Here is a 16638-nt window from a genome sequence, read left to right as displayed (position 1 = left end):
CTGCTTTCTGAATTGAACCGAATGAAAATAGGAAATACCAGAGCAGACAGAACGATAGGGAAGGTGCCTGTGTCTGAAGGTGGGAGACAGGTATGGCGCCTAGCAGGCGGAAGGGTGGTGTTTGCTTCCTCTCTTCTTCCATCCTGTATCCAAAAAGCTGGGGGGGGGGGGGCAACACAAAGTGGAGAGACATAACTGGCTTTGGCTGTTGAGGGCAAGGGGTACAGTAAAGAAACTGCCAACATGGCCGTTTCCTGGCATGGGTAAGGTTTTATTAGGAGAGAATCGCCAGAGGCATCAGGAAGAATTCAGAGAAGAGAAGTAGGTGGAACGTGGCCAGCCGTCCAGACATGGCCAGGGCTATCTGCAAGAGGAGAGGAGAGTGACGGGGGTGGTGGTGCACACCTTTAATCCCAGCGCTCGGGAGGCAGAGCCAGGTGGATCTCTGTGAGTTCGAGGCCAGCCTGGGCTACAGAGCGAGATCCAGGAGAGACGCAAAGCTATACGGAGAAACCCTGTCTCGGAAAAAAAAAAAAAAAGGAGGAGGAGGGGAGAATAGTGGGAGGGAGAGAATAGAGTGAGCACAGTGAGAACAGTGACAGGAGGAGGGGAGCTGTAGGGGGTGGGGGTGGGGAGCCCATGAGCTAGAGGGAGCACAGCGTAGAGAAGGCGGTGAGAAAGGCTAGCATGTTAGTGTGGACTTTTGTTTTTGTTTTCGAGACAGGGTTTCTCTGTGTAGCTTTGGAGCCTTTCCTGGATCTTGCTCTGTAGGCCAGGCTGGCCTCGAACTCACAGAGATCCACCTGCCTCTGCCTCCCGAGTGCTGGGATTAAAGGCGTGCGCCATCACTGCCAGACCAGTGTGGACTTTGAAATGTATAACAGGTATTTGTGATACTGAGGGAGCCTGGAGGCCAGCATAGGATTTAATACACTGATGGTCTCCTCTGGTAGCCATATGTCCCTTCTGCCGGAGGGAAGGGCAATGACTCCATTGGTCAGATGGGAACCCGCTTCACAAGTTCCTGTGGAATGCTGGCTTTTATCTACCTTCCAGAAATCCTCCTATAGTCCAGGATGAGCTCATTTCTGGATATATGAACTGCCTTCTGGAAGTTGGGAAACTGGAGTTTCCTTTGGACCTGACAGATTTTTATCAGCGGCAATGCAGAAGGAAATTTGGGAGTCAAACAATGGTTTGTAAACATCACTCTCATCCTCCATAGCCGAGACAGGCAGAGAAGAGGCACCATTTATTTATTGTCTAGAACAGGTCCTCACCCTTTCCTCTCATCATTCCCACGGTGATGAAGGATATTGTGAGTAAAGACAAGTCTGCGTGGGAAGGAGGAGAGAGTCAAAACGCTGGTCCCCGCAGGCAGCGGGCGTCCCGAGTGGACCTAATCTAGGGGGGCTCCCCAGGAATAACAAGTTTGCTTCCATCAACAGGCTTGCCCCTCAGTCCAGCTGCTATGTAACAGATCTGCCGAGCAAGTAGGCGGAGAATTCTGACCCTTGGGAGAGGAATCACTGCTCCTTCCCAGCAGCGGGGGAGGCTGGGCTAGCCTGGTGGGAAACGGCAGAGTTTCCTCTTTTCTCTCTCACAGCGCCGGTGCACGACCCAGGATGGATGTCCTCTTCGTAGCCTTCCTTGCGGTACCCCTCATCCTGGGTAAGTCCACTTCTGATCCTGAGCCTTTTGTACTAGTCCTTTTGTGGTCGGTGGGGTGAGAGAAAAGATATAAAGAGGAGGCAAGTGGGCATGTCAGCGGGGAGTGATGGTGCTTTCTCAGCTGCTGGAGTCCAGGCTTGGGGGCAGAGTGGAGATCTGGAAGGTGGAGCCGGGAAACCAAGGGCAAAGCGACGCCAAGTCCTGTCGAAGAAGAGGAGGCTGGTGGAGGCCGGAGTCCTAAAGAGAGACCCTGCAGCAGACTGAGCTCAGGTTTCTGTCACCGTCACCACAAAGCTGAACAGAAGAGTGAGGCGCGGGGAAGGGACGAGGGGGGCTCTTGGGTGCCGGGGAGTGAAGGCAGTGAGAGAAGCAAGGGCGGCTCCTTCCCGTGGAGCAGAAGGAAGAACCAACTTCTGTGAGCAAAGACACAGGTGTGAGAGCGAGCCAAGCTCGCTGACACCTGCCCCAGTGCTTGGGACATAGAGGGGAAAGGATCAAAAAGTCAAGGTCCATTTTGACTACACAGTGAGTTCCTGACTAGCCCCAGACACGTAATACCCCCTTTGCCCCCCTCACCCCCCAGCAAGGTGCGGTGGCGGCACACGCCTTTAGTCCCAGCACTCGGGAGGCAGAGGCAGGCAGATCTCTGAGTTTGGGGCCAGCCTGCTCTCCAAAACAAGTTCCAGAACAGCCAGGGCTACACACAGAGAAACTCTGTCTCAAATAAACAAATACTCCCTATAGCAAGAAACAAAACCAAGCTGGGTGTGGTGGCTCACTTCTTTAATTTCAGCACGCCAGAGGCAGAGACAGGAGGGTCTTGGTGAGTTCTAGGCTGGTTAGGGATACATAGCGAACCCTGTCTTAAAAAGAAAAAGGAGAAGATATAAATGGATTGGCTTATAGGACAGTCGAGCACTGGCCGCCTTTGGGGACAGAGTCCCAAGAGAAGCTTGGCTCCTTCCCTTCTTTGTTCTCCAGTCTGCCAGGTGGGTCATTGTTTCCCTTTCCTTTAAATCCTGTGTCCTCAGTCTGGGGTCGGAGGGATGTGTTTAGCAGAAGGCCTAGAATTCTGGATTCAATTGTCAACGCCACACATTTTTAGTTCTAGAAGGGAAGAAAAGGTATGATGGGTCGTTTGGTCCAGCTGACTCATTTGAAGGAAGGGGATGTGAGGCCAGCGGTAGTAGTGTATGCCTCTGATCCCAGCATTTGGGAGGCAGAGGCAGAAGCAGACAGATCTCTGTGAGTTTAAGGTTAGACTGGTCTACACAATGAGTTTCAGCCAAGACTACGTACAGAGCCCCTGTCTCAAAAAAAAAAAAAAAAAAAGAAAGAAAGAAAGAAAGAAAAAAAAAAGAAAAGGGGGAGGGATATAAATGGACTGTTCAAACTTCCGCTTAGTTAGCAGGGAAGCTGGAACTAAACCCAAACTCAAAAGCCTGAGATTGTTAGTGTTTTCTGAGAGATGCTGATAAGATCTCTCCCAAGTATAACAAATTTGGGAGCATATGGAATCTATATGCTTTTCCAAGTTTCTGGTCTCCGTCTTCCACTTATAAAGGGTTTACATCTCCCTTGGGGCTTAGAGGATGTGAAAAGATCTGCTTTCTGTCCTGGGAGTTCCGCCCTGAAAGCAGAGTAAGGAGACTGGGCGGGTTTGGAGGGGCAGAGCAGGGAGCTGAGACCTCTGGAGCGGAGGCAGAAAGAAGGAAAACCAGGAGATCTGGGATCAACTCCTTATGTGCTGTAGCTAAGGAGCTCCAGATGCCCAGCTCCATGTGTGCTGTTCCTAAGGGGCTCCAGATGCTTTTGACCTGTAGCTCTTGTCCCTTTGCAGGACAGGAATACGAGGATGAAGAAGAGCTGGAAGAGGGTGATTACTATCAAGTGGCATATTATTATTACACAGTTACCCCTAATTATGGTGCGTACGTGAAAGGATCTGAGTCTTGGTGGGGTAGGAAGAGATTTGGGGAATACTTAATTCAAAGATTGCCCTTCACTTTGCAATAGAACAAGAGGGTCAGACAAAATTTTGGCTGTGAGCAAAACCTACTGAGACTCTTGGTATTCTTTCTCAAGCCCGTGATTTTTTTTTAATTAATAACTATTTCATGCTGGGCAGTGGTGGCGTAAGCCTTTAACCCCAGCACTCGGGAGACAGGGGCAGGTGGATCTTTGTGAATTCAAGTCCAGCCTGGTCTACAGAGCTAGTTCCAGGACAGCCAGGGCTACATAGAGAAATGCTGTCTCAGTAAAACAAATAAACAAACAACAACAACAAAACAAACAAACAGGAAACAAAAAGAGAATTTTATGTGTATGAATATTTTGCCTGTGTGTGTGTGTGTGTGTGTGTGTGTGTGTGTGTGTGTATGTGTGTATGTGTGTGTGTGTGCACACCGCGTGTGTGCCCAGTGCCTATGGAGGTCAGAAGAGTGCATTGGATCCCCTGCAACTGGAGTTCCAGATGGTTGTGAGCAAAGAGGTGGGTGCTGGGAACTGAGCTCAGGTCTATCTGCAAGAATGGCCAGTGCTCCTAACCTCTCCACTGTCTCTCCAGCCCCTTAAGATCATGATATTTTTATTCTTTGGAAAATGTCTGGAGCAACTTGGAAATTTTTCAATTTGTAAATTACTTTAGATACTACATTGACAATATAAATCTATCTAAAAAGATTTATCCAGGCATGGTGATGCACATCTTTAATCCCAGCCCTTGGGAGGCAGAGGCAGGTGGATCTCTGTGAGTTCAAGGCCAGCTTGGTCTACAGAGCAAGTTCCAGGACAGCTGAGGCTGTTACACAGAGAAACCCTGTCTCTAAAAACAAAACAAAACAAAACAAAAATATTTAGTTTTCATTATTCTAAATTATGTCTATTGGAGGGGTGTGTACTTGTACATGAGTGAAGTTGCCATGGAGATCAGAGGTGTCAAATCCCACTGGAGCTGGAGTTACGAGAGATTGAAAGCAACTCAGTATGGAGTCTAGATTAAACTCAGGTCCCCTGAAAGAGAAATACATGTTCTTAACTGCTAAGTCAGCTCCAATTCACAAACTTCTTTTTTCTTGTTTATTTATTTTTATCTGCATTGGTGTTTTGCCATGGGTGTCGGGTCCCCTGGAACTGGAGCTACAGACCGTTGTGAGCTGCCGTGTGGGTACTGGGAATTAAAGGGAATTGAACCCGGGTCCTCTGGAAGAGCAGTCAGTGCTCTTAACCGCTGAGCCATCTCTCTAGCCCCACAAACTTTTTGTTTGTTTTTCACACAGAGTTTCTCTATGTAGCCCTAGCTGTCCTGGAACTTGATTTGTAGACCAAGCTGACCTCAAACTCACAGAGAACCACCTGCTTCTGCCTCCCAAGCGCTGAGATTAAAGGCGTGCGCCACCACCGCCTGGCCTCACAAACATTTTTCACACTAAAAATAACGAAAAGTAGATCGTACCAACACCTTTTACAGCTTAGGTAAGGTCACGTATTCTGAGCATGAAGTATTCTGAGCAGTGCCTTCCCCTTTGATTCTTTTTCTTTTTTCTTTTTCCTCTTCTCCAGATGACTTTAGTGTAAACTTCACTGTTGATTACTCCATGTTTGAGTCGGAGGACCGGTTGGTGAGTGACTTCTCTATCTAAGAGGGTCAGGACCAATACAGTCAACAGAAGTGCTGGGAAGTGCTGAAATGTAACAGACTAGCAGGAATGGAAAGCAGGCTGGGTATGGCAGTTCCCTTCTACAACCCCAGCACTTAGGAGGCAGAGGCAGGAAGGTTGCCGTGGGCTGAAGGTCAGCCCGATCTACAGCAAGTTCCAGTCCATCCAGGACTGTTGAGTAAGGCTGTCGGAGGAGAAAAAGAAAGTAAGTGAGAAGAGAAAACCTGGTGGATAGAAACGAGGACATGGGTCCCAACCGGACCTGTTAACTGTGGCTGGGTGAAGGAAGCCAGAACATAGTGGCCTTACTAACACATGAAGAAGGGGCAGGCAATCAAGGGAATGCTGAATGGAATACATACACAATCCATGCTAGCGCTGGGCCCAGACAATCCCTCATCTTCAGTTTTAGTCATGTGGGCCTGGGGGTGGGGTAGGAGGCTTGCTTGAAGGAAAAGATGAAAAACCCTAAATAGAGCGTCTGTGGGGACGTTAGCTGGAAGAACTAAAAACTCTTTCCCAATCCTGCCGAGGTCAGAGCAGGCTGCAGAAGGAGGTGACAACAGAGGCCGTAGAGACCACCATCAGTCTTCAGACAGAACCTGTGGACCAGCAGAACCCTGTAACAACGAGACCAGCGAGACCAGCGAGACCAACGAGACCAACGAGACCAACGAGACCAGCGACAACAGAGCCAGTGAGTCAAAGGGGGGATGGATGAAGGAGGAGGGAGACACGATAGCTCTTGTCCTGACGGATCTCAGGCCTACGGACCCTGAATGAACAGGGCAGCTGTTCGTAGAGGGGAGAACCGCACAATGAATTCTTCCACGTAGGGACTCCATTTTGGTTTTTGTTGCTGTGCTCAAACACTGACAAAAACAACTTGGGTTCATTTCATCTTCCGACTACCAGGTCACACTTCGCCACTGCAAGGAGTCAGGGCAGGAACTCAAGCCAGGAGCTGAAGCACAGACGTTGGAGACACACTGCTTCCTGGCTTGTTTCCATGACTTGCTCGGCTTGCTCTTTTATGCCACTTGCCCACCGTGGGCTGGCTCCTTCTATATCAATCACTAATCAAGAAAATTCGCCGGGTGTGGTGGCAGATGTCTTTGATCCCAGCACTAGGGAGGCAGAGGCAGGTGGATCTCTGCAAGTTCGAGGCCAGCCTGGGCTACAGAGTGAGTTCCAAGACAGGCTCCATAGCTATATAGAGAAACCCTGTCTTGAAAAACGAAAAAGAAGAAAAGAAAAAGAAAAAGGAAGTTCCCCCAAAGATATTCCCACAATCCAATCCGATGGAGATAATTCCTCAGATGAGGTTCCCTCTGCTCAGTGACTCTATTTGTGTCAACTATCCAGGAGAACAGGTGTCACACTTGGGCCATATCACATGTGTGGAGGCCAGAGGACCGCTCTGGGGAGTCAGTTTGTCAGGCTTCAGCGGTATGCGCTTTTACCTGCTGAGCTGGTCCAGATTTTGTTTTTAGATACAACTCAAGACCAAGACTAAACAGCTTCTGCTGGTTAGGTGTTCTGAAAGGACGGACGATTAGGAAGAATAGTTACTACGAGAGTGAAAGCTGCTGAGGGAGGGAAGCGGAACAGACAGTTATGTCTGGTGATTGGGGTACGACAGAAGGAACGTGTGCAGAGGGGAACAGTAGGAACCTACGATATCTACAAGGGCTGGGCTGCAAAGGAAACTCAAGCATTAAGTTTTTGCCATGTGGGGTTGGGGGACAGGAGGCTTCCTTGCAGGAGAGGGTGATGAGGAGAAAAACTCGAAATAAGCCACCTGTGGGGATGTTGGATGGAAGCCAGACCAGCCTGAGGGACAGAGCAAGACCCTATTGGGGGAAAGAAAAGGCCAGGCATGGTGGCACATGCTTTTAATCCCAGCACTCTAGAGCCAGAGGCAGGTGGATCTCTGTGAGTTCCAGGCCAGTCTGGTCTACAAGGCAAGTTCCAGGACATCCAGAGCTACATAGACTCTGTCTTAGAAAACTTTTTTGAGCAGTGAGCTGGCTCCTCAAATAAAGGTACTCGCTAACAAGCCCGAGGACCTCGGCCAAGTTTGGTCCCTGAGACCTGCTTGGTAGAAGGATACAAGAGATTCCAAGAGTTGTCCATTGGCTCCCACACATGTGACATCCCATGCCCTCCCACCTAAATAGATAAATGTAAAAAACTGCACAAGTCCTTTCGTTTTGTGTAGTAATATTATATACATCAAGTTAGGGAAAAATAGATAGTCTGAAATGTTGGGCTGGACTTGAGGCTGATAAGCAATAAGGAGCCTGGTGAGGACTGCAGCAGGGTGAAGACAATGGAATCAAAATTTAGGAAAACTCTTCATCTGGTTATATGCAAGATGCATAGTGGAAAAGTTTATACTGTCCCAGAAACACCTGCTAAAGGGCCGGACTAGGAGAGTGGCGCATAAATTGAGAGTAGAGAAATAAAGTTAGAAGAAAATGCCTCTCTTCAGTGATAATTTTATAAAGGAGAGTTAAGATAACTTACAGATTTTAACCATGTTTGGAGAGGACCAGAGAGGTGGCTCAGATGGTGAAGATGTCTGCCACCAAGATGATCTGAGTTCAATCCCCAGGTCCCATGTGATGGAAAGAATGTACCCGATTCTTCAAGTTGTCCTCTGACCTCTGCATATGCACACATACACACACACCAACACACATGTACCCAGGAGACAGAAACAGAATGTTTGGGGAAATGGTTAGCCAAAATGGGAACTATTGGAGACCAGAGTGGCTTAGGAGGGAAGTGATCATTTTGCCAGTCCTGTGGGTGTCCTGAAACTGAACTAGATCAGTAGAGACCTAAGGGCCAAGCTATAGTTGTGAAAGTAGGAAGGCCAGTGACTAAGTCAGTGGAGGAAGAGAAATCAACCAAAGAAAGGGAAGAGGCAGGCAGACAGCCAACTTTGCATTATAGGGACTAGAAGAGAAAGCTTGATATAATCACTCAAAAGCTACCGAGAGCCCAAAACCTATCTCAAAAATAAGGAAGGCTTGTGTAAGGTGCATGCTTTAATCTCGGCACCCAGGAGGCAGAGGCAGGCAGATTTCTCTGAGTTCGAGTCTAACCTGGTCTACACAGTGAGTACTAGAAAAGCTGGAGCTATATAGAGAGACCCTGTCTGAAAAAAATAAATAAATAAAGAGGAGAGAAGAGACTGGGATGTAGTTCAGTGGTAGAGCCATTGTGTGACATTTGCAAGGCTCTGGTTTTCATCCCTATGCTGGGTGTGTGTGATGTTGAACATTATGAGCCACCTAAAAATAAAAAAAATAAAAAAAATAAGAAAAAAGCCGGGCGGTGGTGGCACACACCTTTAATCCCAGCACTCGGGAGGCAGAGGCAGGCGGATCTCTGAGTTCGAGGCCCGCCTGGTCTACAGAGAGAGAGATCCAGGACAGGCACCAAAACTACACAGAGAAACCCTGTCTCGAAAACAACAACAACAAAAACCCCACCGAACACCAATGGCTATAAGAGGCAAAGGGAGCACAAAAGCAGCCGGGAAGCAGCGGAACACAAATGGGAGCAACTGGTCAGCTGGGCAAGCAAAGCCTGACAGCAAATACCCCACCCGTGTTTTACATGTCTAGTGGGTTCTCTAGAGACGGTAAGCCTCTCCTGAGCACAGGAACTACGTCTTATTTATAGCCCCCCAAAGCACCCAGCACAGGGACTAGCAAAAAAGCCATGTACACAAAAGATAAAACATCGAATGTCATTGAGAGTCGTGGCCTCCCAAGTAGGAAGAATTCTTGCAGTGATGGGGAGGAGGGCTGAATCTCCTTTCAGAGCAGAGGTAGGGGGGAAGGGGGTTCGGGTAAAGAAGTGTCTGTCTTCCTGGAGGTGGGGTGGGAATTACTAGGAAGGTGACAATGACCTATTGTGTGTGTGTGTTGGGGGGTGTTTTAGCAGAGTCCAGATCAGAACGATGCTGTGTCCAGTCTGCAGAGTGCTGTGTCCTGTCTTCTCTTATGGACCCTCCTTCAAGGGGGGATGCATCTTATGTAGAAGGTAAGAGGCCAGCCACTGGCTTTTTGGGGGTGCTCCCAAGTAAATCTTACCAACCTGCTCAGTTCTCCTGTGCTTAAGGAAAGAAACAGGATCACATTTAGAAATATCGAACCATCTAACCTTGAAGAAATTTGTAATAAATTGAAACAAAGACTTTTGTGATGTCATTTTTTTATTCTAATCTGGAAGGACTTAAGACCTCCCAGGAGAAGGCAGGTTGAATGAGGAAGACTTTCCCAAACCCCCAACAAGACTGGAAAACCAGAGCTGGTTCCACTCTGGCCAGGTTTGAAGTTATGGCAGGTGCCAGAGGTCAAAATGGGTGTGTGCTACAACCCTGTAAGAGCCAAGAGGCAAAGTTCAGCAGGAGGAAGGAAGCATGAAAGGGACACGTCTTTCTCAACAAAGAGTGGAGATCCCATCTTAGAACATGAACTCTTCGGAGTCTGCACAGAGATGGGAGCGAGGGCAGACTTCTTGGCCTCTTGTTCTTGTGCTTTGGCTTTATTGTTTTTAATTATGTGTATGTATAGAGGAGGGGTGTGGATACAGGAATGGGGTGCTTAGGAGGCCAGAGGCACCAGAGCTCCGGGAATGTGGTTACAGGGGTTTGGGAACCACCTGGCATAAGTGCTAGGAACTGAACTGAGCTGGCGGACTGTCAATTGTCGGTGGTGGCACATGCTTTTTGTTTTTTTGTTTTTCTGTTTTTCGAGACAGGGTTTCTCTGTGCAGTTTTGGTGCCTGTCCTGGAACTCGCTCTGTAGCCCAGGCTGGCCTCGAACTCACAGAGATCCTCCTTCCTCTGCCTTCCGAGTGCTGGGATTAAAGGCATGCGCCGCCGCCGCCGCCGCCGCCGCCGCCGCCGCCGCCGCCGCCGCCGCCGCCGCCCGGCCAGCACATGCTTTTAATCCCAGCACTCGGGAGGCAGAGCCAGGCAGATCTCTGTGAGTTCAAAGCCAGCTCTGGTTTATAGAGCTAGTTCCAGAACAGCCAAGGCTACACAAAAAAAATCCTGTCTTGAAAAACAAAACAGAAAGCAATGTGTTTTCTTAAACACCAAGTCAACCACCTGATCCTGTTTTTATGCCCCTCCCTCCAGGTGAGAGAAGGCTGCTACGACTCTTCAGACTAGACTTTGGCAAGAAGTTGGATGAAAAATAAAGTTTAAAAAAAGTCTACTTCTTAATGATGGTTTGTTCTAAAGTCAACACTGACATGTACACCAAAACTTGGGGGGCATGAAGGGCAGATTAGAAAGAGAATTAGAAATCAGTGTAGTGGCGCATGCCCAGCATTCAGGAGGAGGAGGCAAGCTGATCTCTGAGCTCAAGGCCAGCCTGGTCTATAAAGAGAGTTCCTCCGGGGCAGCCAGGGCTACGCACAGAAACCCTATCGCGGAAAACAAACAAACAAACTTGAATTACTCGTCAATTAATTGGCAGGAATCATACCCTGTAAATAAATCTAGAGTTTAGGGTAGAAAAGAGAATACTCACAGGTAACAGGTTTCTAATGGTCCCATGCGGCTCTGGCTGGTCTTGAACTGAGCTCCTGTGTCCATCCTCTAGGATTACAGCAGGAGCGAGCCATCATACCGAGATTAATTATACTTTACTTGATATTGTCTTGAAACTTCATGTTTGGGAAAACAGTGCTGAGGTTTAATTTAGAAACCCTTTTTTTCTAAAATAACCATATTGCTAAATATAAGTAAAAAGTACTTGAATATATTTAAAATAATCACGCATTCTCCAATTCCCAACTTAAATCCCTGTCCAACTTTTTCTTTTAGTAAGAATATGCATATAAGAAATGAAAATTCCTGTCTGTTCTCCCGACCCTAATCAGAACTAGAGTGCCCCCTTGCGATGCTTATGTTGTCTTCAGCCTACAGGGTCCTGTTCTTGGTTGTTTCCTTTAACTATGACATGGTGAAACGGATGTGAACGTCTGTTGGTGACTCTGGACTGGCTCGTTTCCTTCCTCAACGTCTTTCCAATAAACCGGAGCCAGATAAAGCCATTACCTTGAGCATCAAGGATCTACTCTACTCTGTTCCCTGTGCTGAGAACCAGAGAGTTCTGAGTTGAAGGGTCTGAAAGGGCCCGGGGCAGAAAAGTCAGGGACGAGTTCGGCTTTGACCCCTGGAGTCTTGGCGGGCTGGCGTCTGAGATGGTAACGTGCGTGGCAGGTTATGTAAGAACCGGCTGAAGAAGCCGCTCGGCGGGAGCCCCGGAGAGGACGCGGTGTTCCGGCTGCAGTCCCCACCCTCCTCGCCCAGCAGGGCAGGAGGCACCCAACTAGGAGGCGAGGAGGGGAGGATGAAAGAGTGGGGAGTCACGAGGGCGAGCCGCCGCCGAGGGAACGGATGCCCGGCGTCACACGCCCGTTGTCACACACGTTGCGGACACGAGTTGCCGAGGGCTCCCACGTGCTGCGCCCGTGCGCGGAGGCGCTCGGAGGGGCCCACGTCCCCCAGGCACCGCCCCCATGGCATGGTCTCGCTCTGCGCACCCCAGCCGCGCCGTCTCCCGCGCAGCGCCGTCCTATTTAAGGCGACGAGCTCCACCCTTTTTCCGCCCCTTCCTTCATTTTCACTTTTTTTTTTTTCCATCCTCCTTTTTATCACCGGAGGAGCCGCATGTACGGGCGGAGCATCGACTGCTTCCCTCCCAGCCAATCCCCGCTCGGCTGCCTCTCCATTGGCCGAGCCCCCGCGGGCGGTGGCAAATGGGCTGTGAGTGTCTGTGTCTGGGGTCACGTGTTGCCGGCAAGCTGACCAATGAGAGCACCGGGTCTGTGTACGCCGGGGGAGGCACGTGCAGAGCCGCACGTGTCTGGGAGGGGGAAGGGGCGGGACCCACGGAGTGAGGCGGAGGTGGGTCGGCCAGACCAGCACAGGCACAGACCGTGAAGGAGCTGGAGACCGCACCGGGGCTGAACCGACAGACCCAGGCGAGCCGACCAGAGCGGAGGAGCGCTCCGGAAGACGGACCCGGACCCCGGACGGAGAGAGTGGGCTTGGGAGACCGCAGATCTGAGCGCTGAGAGGAATTGCATCACCTGGAAGGCGCGAGCGCAGACGGACCGGCGCAGGGCGCCTGCCGGTGAGGGATGCGAGAGCTATGGAGATGGGTGTCCATGGGGGCGGTACCCGTGGGGACCCTTAGGGGGGTTTGGTGCGCAGATCAGCCACTGGCGGGTGGCGTTTTAGGTCGCTAAGCTCACTATGAGGTCTGGAAGGGAACAGCCCAGAACAGCAGAGGCAGGGGAAGGTGTCAAGTCGGGTATTCACTCCGAACCCAGAGGGAGAAAGGCTGTGTGGGGTCAAGAGCTCTGTGTGGGCCGGCGGTCCGGGTTCTGAATGGGGGTGGAAAAAAGCAAGTCTTTTTGTTTCTGTTGAGGACGGAAAAAATCGTGTTCAGAACGCCCCAGTCTCCCAGGCCCTTTCCAAATCCTTGGACTCATTTCCGACTCCCTCTCTTTGCCTTTCAGTTGCAGATTCTGATCTTTGGTACTACGAGAGCTGCTCTTCAGCCCCTGCTCCTGGGCCTATGGATTCTCCATCTAGCATTTCTTCTTATTCCTCCTCCTCTCTCTCCTCGTCATTCTCCACATCCCCTGTGAACAGTGACTCTGGCTTCCCCTCTGATAATGAGAGGGAGGGCAAGAGCACCCAAGGGCTCAGGCCAGACGCTGTTGGGCAAAGGGGAGGCTCCCAGCCCAGTCCAGGCCCTATCCGCTGCAGACATCGACCCAGGACTTCTAGTAACCAGCACACAGCCTCTCATCTGGAACAGAGAGGACCTGGAATCAGAAGATCAAGAGACGGTGAACTGGAGACCGGTCTGCACACCCGGGGATGTAACACAGAGGGAGACCTGCTTTTTGCTCAAAAGGTAAGAGAGCAGGAGACAGTAGCGCAGTGGCAAACACCTTGGTTGGCTGCCACATACGTGACAGCAGAAAAACCACTGCTGGCCCCTTAGTCTTTGTGCTGTTTTCCTACAGTGTAAAGAACTCCAAGGGTTCATACGGCCCCTCACAGATCTACTGAATGGACTGAAAATGGGCCGCTTTGACAAAGGTAATTAATAACCTGATTGATACATTTGCGGGGGTGGGGTGTGTGTGGTAGCTGCCCTCCCTGTGTGAAATGTGCATGTCTCTTAAATCTCTCTTTTGGCCCTGGGCTATTCCCCGATTGCACCTGTAACTTAGTTTCTTTGGGTGAATCCATTTTAACCCCCATCTGTCTGTCTGTACCTATCCCTCAGTGCCCACCTCTGCTTCCTCTCATGCTGGGGAGAGAGCCTCCTGCCCTGTGTACACTAGACAAGCTCTCTGCCACCGAGCTACACCCCACACCCTCTGATCACCCCCTCTCTCTCTCACGGTAGGATTGAGCAGCTTCCAGCAGAGTGTGGCCATGGACCGGATCCAGCGCATCGTGGGGGTTTTACGGAAGCCTCAGATGGGGTAAGTCTCCCTAATTCTTCCTTCCTCTCCTCGTGTCGGATTGAGGGAGACCTGTACAATTCTCCACATCTCTTTTCTCATACTTGATGACGTCTAAAACTATCCTGTTTTCACAGAGAACGGTATCTAGGGACCTTGCTGCAAGTGGAAGCGATGTTAAAGACATGGTTCCCTCATGTGGCTGCCCAGAAGTCATCCTTAGGAGGTAGCAGGCATCAGATAAGCAAGGTAAGAACCTAGAAACCAAGGAAGCCATGGGAGAAGAATCCAGAAATGGACTGTGCATGGAGAAATGTGTCCGTTCCCCCACCCCCCCAAGGAAGGGAATGCCTAGTTTTGTGCAGTACTGTGATGTTTAGATTTAGCCAAGGTGCTGGTTCCGTTTTGTTGGGATCCACAAAATTTACCCCACCTTCCTGTGTTGGCTTACCTGCTTCCTGAAGATACTTTTGAATCTGGCCAAGTGACTCACACAGGAAGAGGCCTCGGTTCTCTGTACAACTCTGTTCTTCCTTGCACCCTCAAAAGACAGGAGTCTTTTGACTCCTGTCAAAATATTCTTGGGCAAACCTTATGTGTCTATAGGGGGTTTCTAGTTCTGTTTGTTTTGTTTTTCTTTTTTTTCAAGACAGGGTTTCTCTGTGTAGCTCTGGCTGTCTTAGAACTCACAGAGATCTGCCTGCCTCTGCCTCTTGAGTGCTTGGGTTAAAGGCAAATGCCACCATGTCCAGCTAAATCAGCTATAGGTTTTTGTTGTTTTTGTTTTTTCTTTTTATGGTGTTTTGCCTGCATGTATGACTGTGAGGGTATCGGATCTTCTGGAACTGAAGTTACAGACAGTTGTGAGCTGCCATGTGGGTGCTGGGGATTGAACCCAGGTCCTGTGAAAGAGCAGCCAGTGCTCTTAACAACTGAGCCATGTCCCTAGCTCCTCAACTAGTTTTTAATGATGTGAAAATAATTGACTGAAAAATAAGTAACAGGATCATGCCTCTTGAAGAACTAAACATGGAAAAATGAGGATTTTCAACACAGAAATTCACTTACACTTCTCTGGCTGGGGTGTGGTTAATTCACTTACAGGTCTCTGGCTGGGGTGTGGTTAATTCACTTACAGGTCTCTGGCTGGGGTGTGGTTAATTCACTTACACTTCTTCTCTTAGAGTGTTCTCCAGCCACATGACAGGCTGGGTTTGATTCTCTTAACACCACAAGAAAATACTAAAGAGAAATGGAAAGGAATCGTGTGCGTAGTGAGAACTGAAGCTTTATCTTGTCCGTCTCGGGTAGCCCTAATAGCATGTGTGACACAAGAGTCCACCTCCCAACTGTTTGTTGAATAAATGGAAGCATTCCTTGCTAAAATTTTTACTTAATCATCACCTGGCAGGAACACACCTGTTGCACAAAACAGTGTGTGTTTGCACTGCACAGTGGGTTCTCAAGGCTAGCAAAGGTCCCGGCTAAGGGGGGCTAATCTGTAAGCCTCCTCACCCGATGTTTTTCTCCTTTCCCCACTCTCCAGCACTTTCCCAGCCACCAGAGTGACTCAGCTGCTTCCTCTCCTGCACCTCTCGTGGAGAAGACGGGCCAGACACAACCAGGACATTTCGTTTTGAAACCAGAGCAGCCTTGGCATCTTACAGAATGGCCAGCGATGAACCTCACCTGGATTCACAGCACTCCGATTTGTAACCCTCCCCTCAGTTCCCTGGGCTCCGCCTCCAGCCACAGTTCCTCAGGCTCTGGAGGCAGCATTGGTGTCATCCTCGTCCTCCAGAAAGGAGGCCAGCCCTTCACCCGCTCCGCTCCAGGCACTCCCGTCCCACCAACAACGACGGCGACAACCCTGTCTCCTGTCACCCCTGGTGAGCTGAAGAAACCGTCTGGAGATGGAGAGGGGCCTTGCTGCCACAGTTGGCCAGCACCGCTGCCTTCAGACTGCAGCTGCAGCCTCTGCCCCCCTGTCCCACCTACCACCGTGGGAGAGGTGACAGCAGGACCCCGAGACCCACAGATGAGCAGCCCTCCTGCAGCTGCCCCAGCCCTCAGCCCCTAGCCCAGGCTTTCAGCTGTCCTCTGACCTCCAGTTTGTGTAAATATATGTTTGTGGTTTTTGGTTTTTTTCTTTTTTTTTTTTTACTTTTAATGTATTTGTGGTGAGGAAAAATAAATCCTTTCTGATTAAAGACATTTTTTACCTAAACACTGCCGACTGTGGTAAATTGAAATTCAGCCTTGAATACCATAAATCTTACCCACTGGGCTTCTGAAAAGAAGAAGGGGACAGAGTGTTGTGAATCCGAGCTCCACAGGGCCGAGCCTGACTGGGAAAAGACAAAACCTGTGAGGGGCACTGTGGCTGCTGCTTCCACAGGGAACACCCTTGGGACACCTAAGAGGTTCAGACTGGAGGTGGATTTGTTGTTACTTTTTTCTGTCACACTCAGAAACTAGTGCCCTTCCCTTTGTCTCTCCCCGTGGAATCTTCCAGCTGGGCAGACAAGCAGGTTCTTCTGCTCGGGCGCAGCCCTGCTTTGATGGGCGCTGTTGATGCTTGGGGGTAAATGCCTGTGTAACCTGCTGCTGCCTCCAGTAGAGCCAAAGCCAAAACAGCCACGGGGGCGCCAGTGTGGAAGAGGGCATAGTGCCTTAGGATTGCCGAGGTCAGGACAGGGGCACTCAGACTCGGGGCCTTATCCTTACTGGAACAGTAACCCCGGAACATAAAGCAGGCCATGGAAAGCTATTCAGGTGTCACTGAGTG

At 49.9% G+C, this 16638-nt stretch overlaps 2 protein-coding genes and 1 long non-coding RNA gene across 12 annotated transcripts; 2 read left to right on the top strand and 1 right to left on the bottom strand.

The window, feature by feature from the left end:
• The first annotated feature begins 656 nt into the window (after positions 1-656).
• On the top strand, positions 657-10570 carry C6H1orf54 (chromosome 6 C1orf54 homolog). Of its 10 annotated transcripts, none has more exons than XM_076574589.1 (7): positions 877-1195; positions 1607-1671; positions 3512-3598; positions 5233-5291; positions 5874-6027; positions 9288-9389; positions 10492-10570. In XM_076574589.1, the coding sequence occupies exons 2-7, from the start codon at positions 1626-1628 to the stop codon at positions 10551-10553; spliced, it is 510 nt and encodes a 169-aa protein (XP_076430704.1). In that variant the 5' UTR covers positions 877-1195; positions 1607-1625; the 3' UTR covers positions 10554-10570. The 10 variants fall into 10 exon arrangements, with proteins under 10 accessions (XP_076430706.1, XP_076430709.1, XP_076430704.1 ...); XM_076574590.1 differs by lacking the exon at positions 877-1195 and adding an exon at positions 1354-1493 and having other exon boundaries at positions 9291-9389; XM_076574587.1 differs by lacking the exon at positions 877-1195 and adding an exon at positions 1354-1493.
• Positions 1234-11028, bottom strand: LOC121830236 (uncharacterized). Its single transcript, XR_006073343.2, has 2 exons — positions 10889-11028; positions 1234-1872 (listed from the first exon to the last, which is right to left on the bottom strand). It is a non-coding gene; the product is annotated as an uncharacterized LOC121830236 (long non-coding RNA).
• Positions 11029-12508: 1480 nt separating this feature from the next.
• Positions 12509-16077, top strand: Ciart (circadian associated repressor of transcription). The gene is made up of 6 exons (XM_076574585.1): positions 12509-12679; positions 12888-13291; positions 13404-13479; positions 13793-13871; positions 13988-14099; positions 15397-16077. Exons 1-6 carry the CDS (start codon positions 12622-12624, stop codon positions 15928-15930), a joined length of 1263 nt encoding a protein of 420 aa, XP_076430700.1. The 5' UTR covers positions 12509-12621; the 3' UTR covers positions 15931-16077.
• Positions 16078-16638: the final 561 nt, after the last annotated feature.

The sequence above is a fragment of the Peromyscus maniculatus genome, chromosome 6 (assembly GCF_049852395.1).
Source record: "Peromyscus maniculatus bairdii isolate BWxNUB_F1_BW_parent chromosome 6, HU_Pman_BW_mat_3.1, whole genome shotgun sequence".
NCBI lineage: Eukaryota > Metazoa > Chordata > Mammalia > Rodentia > Cricetidae > Peromyscus > Peromyscus maniculatus.
The sequence above is the reverse complement of the archived record's forward strand: the minus strand, read 5'-3'. Positions and strand labels throughout refer to the sequence as shown.

What these genes read in the sequence shown, in the direction of transcription:
- C6H1orf54 (XM_076574589.1), top strand. Translation starts at nt 1,626, where the DNA reads ATGGATGTCCTCTTCGTAGCCTTCCTTGCGGTACCCCTCATCCTGG. An exon ending in CACAGTTACCCCTAATTATG is followed by an intron (nt 3,599 to 5,232) that starts GTGCGTACGTGA and finishes CCTCTTCTCCAG; the next exon opens with ATGACTTTAGTGTAAACTTC. An exon ending in GACCAGCGACAACAGAGCCA is followed by an intron (nt 6,028 to 9,287) that starts GTGAGTCAAAGG and finishes GGGGTGTTTTAG; the next exon opens with CAGAGTCCAGATCAGAACGA.
- Ciart (XM_076574585.1), top strand. Translation starts at nt 12,622, where the DNA reads ATGAGGTCTGGAAGGGAACAGCCCAGAACAGCAGAGGCAGGGGAAGGT. An exon ending in AGGGGAAGGTGTCAAGTCGG is followed by an intron (nt 12,680 to 12,887) that starts GTATTCACTCCG and finishes TTTGCCTTTCAG; the next exon opens with TTGCAGATTCTGATCTTTGG. An exon ending in TTACGGAAGCCTCAGATGGG is followed by an intron (nt 13,872 to 13,987) that starts GTAAGTCTCCCT and finishes CTGTTTTCACAG; the next exon opens with AGAACGGTATCTAGGGACCT.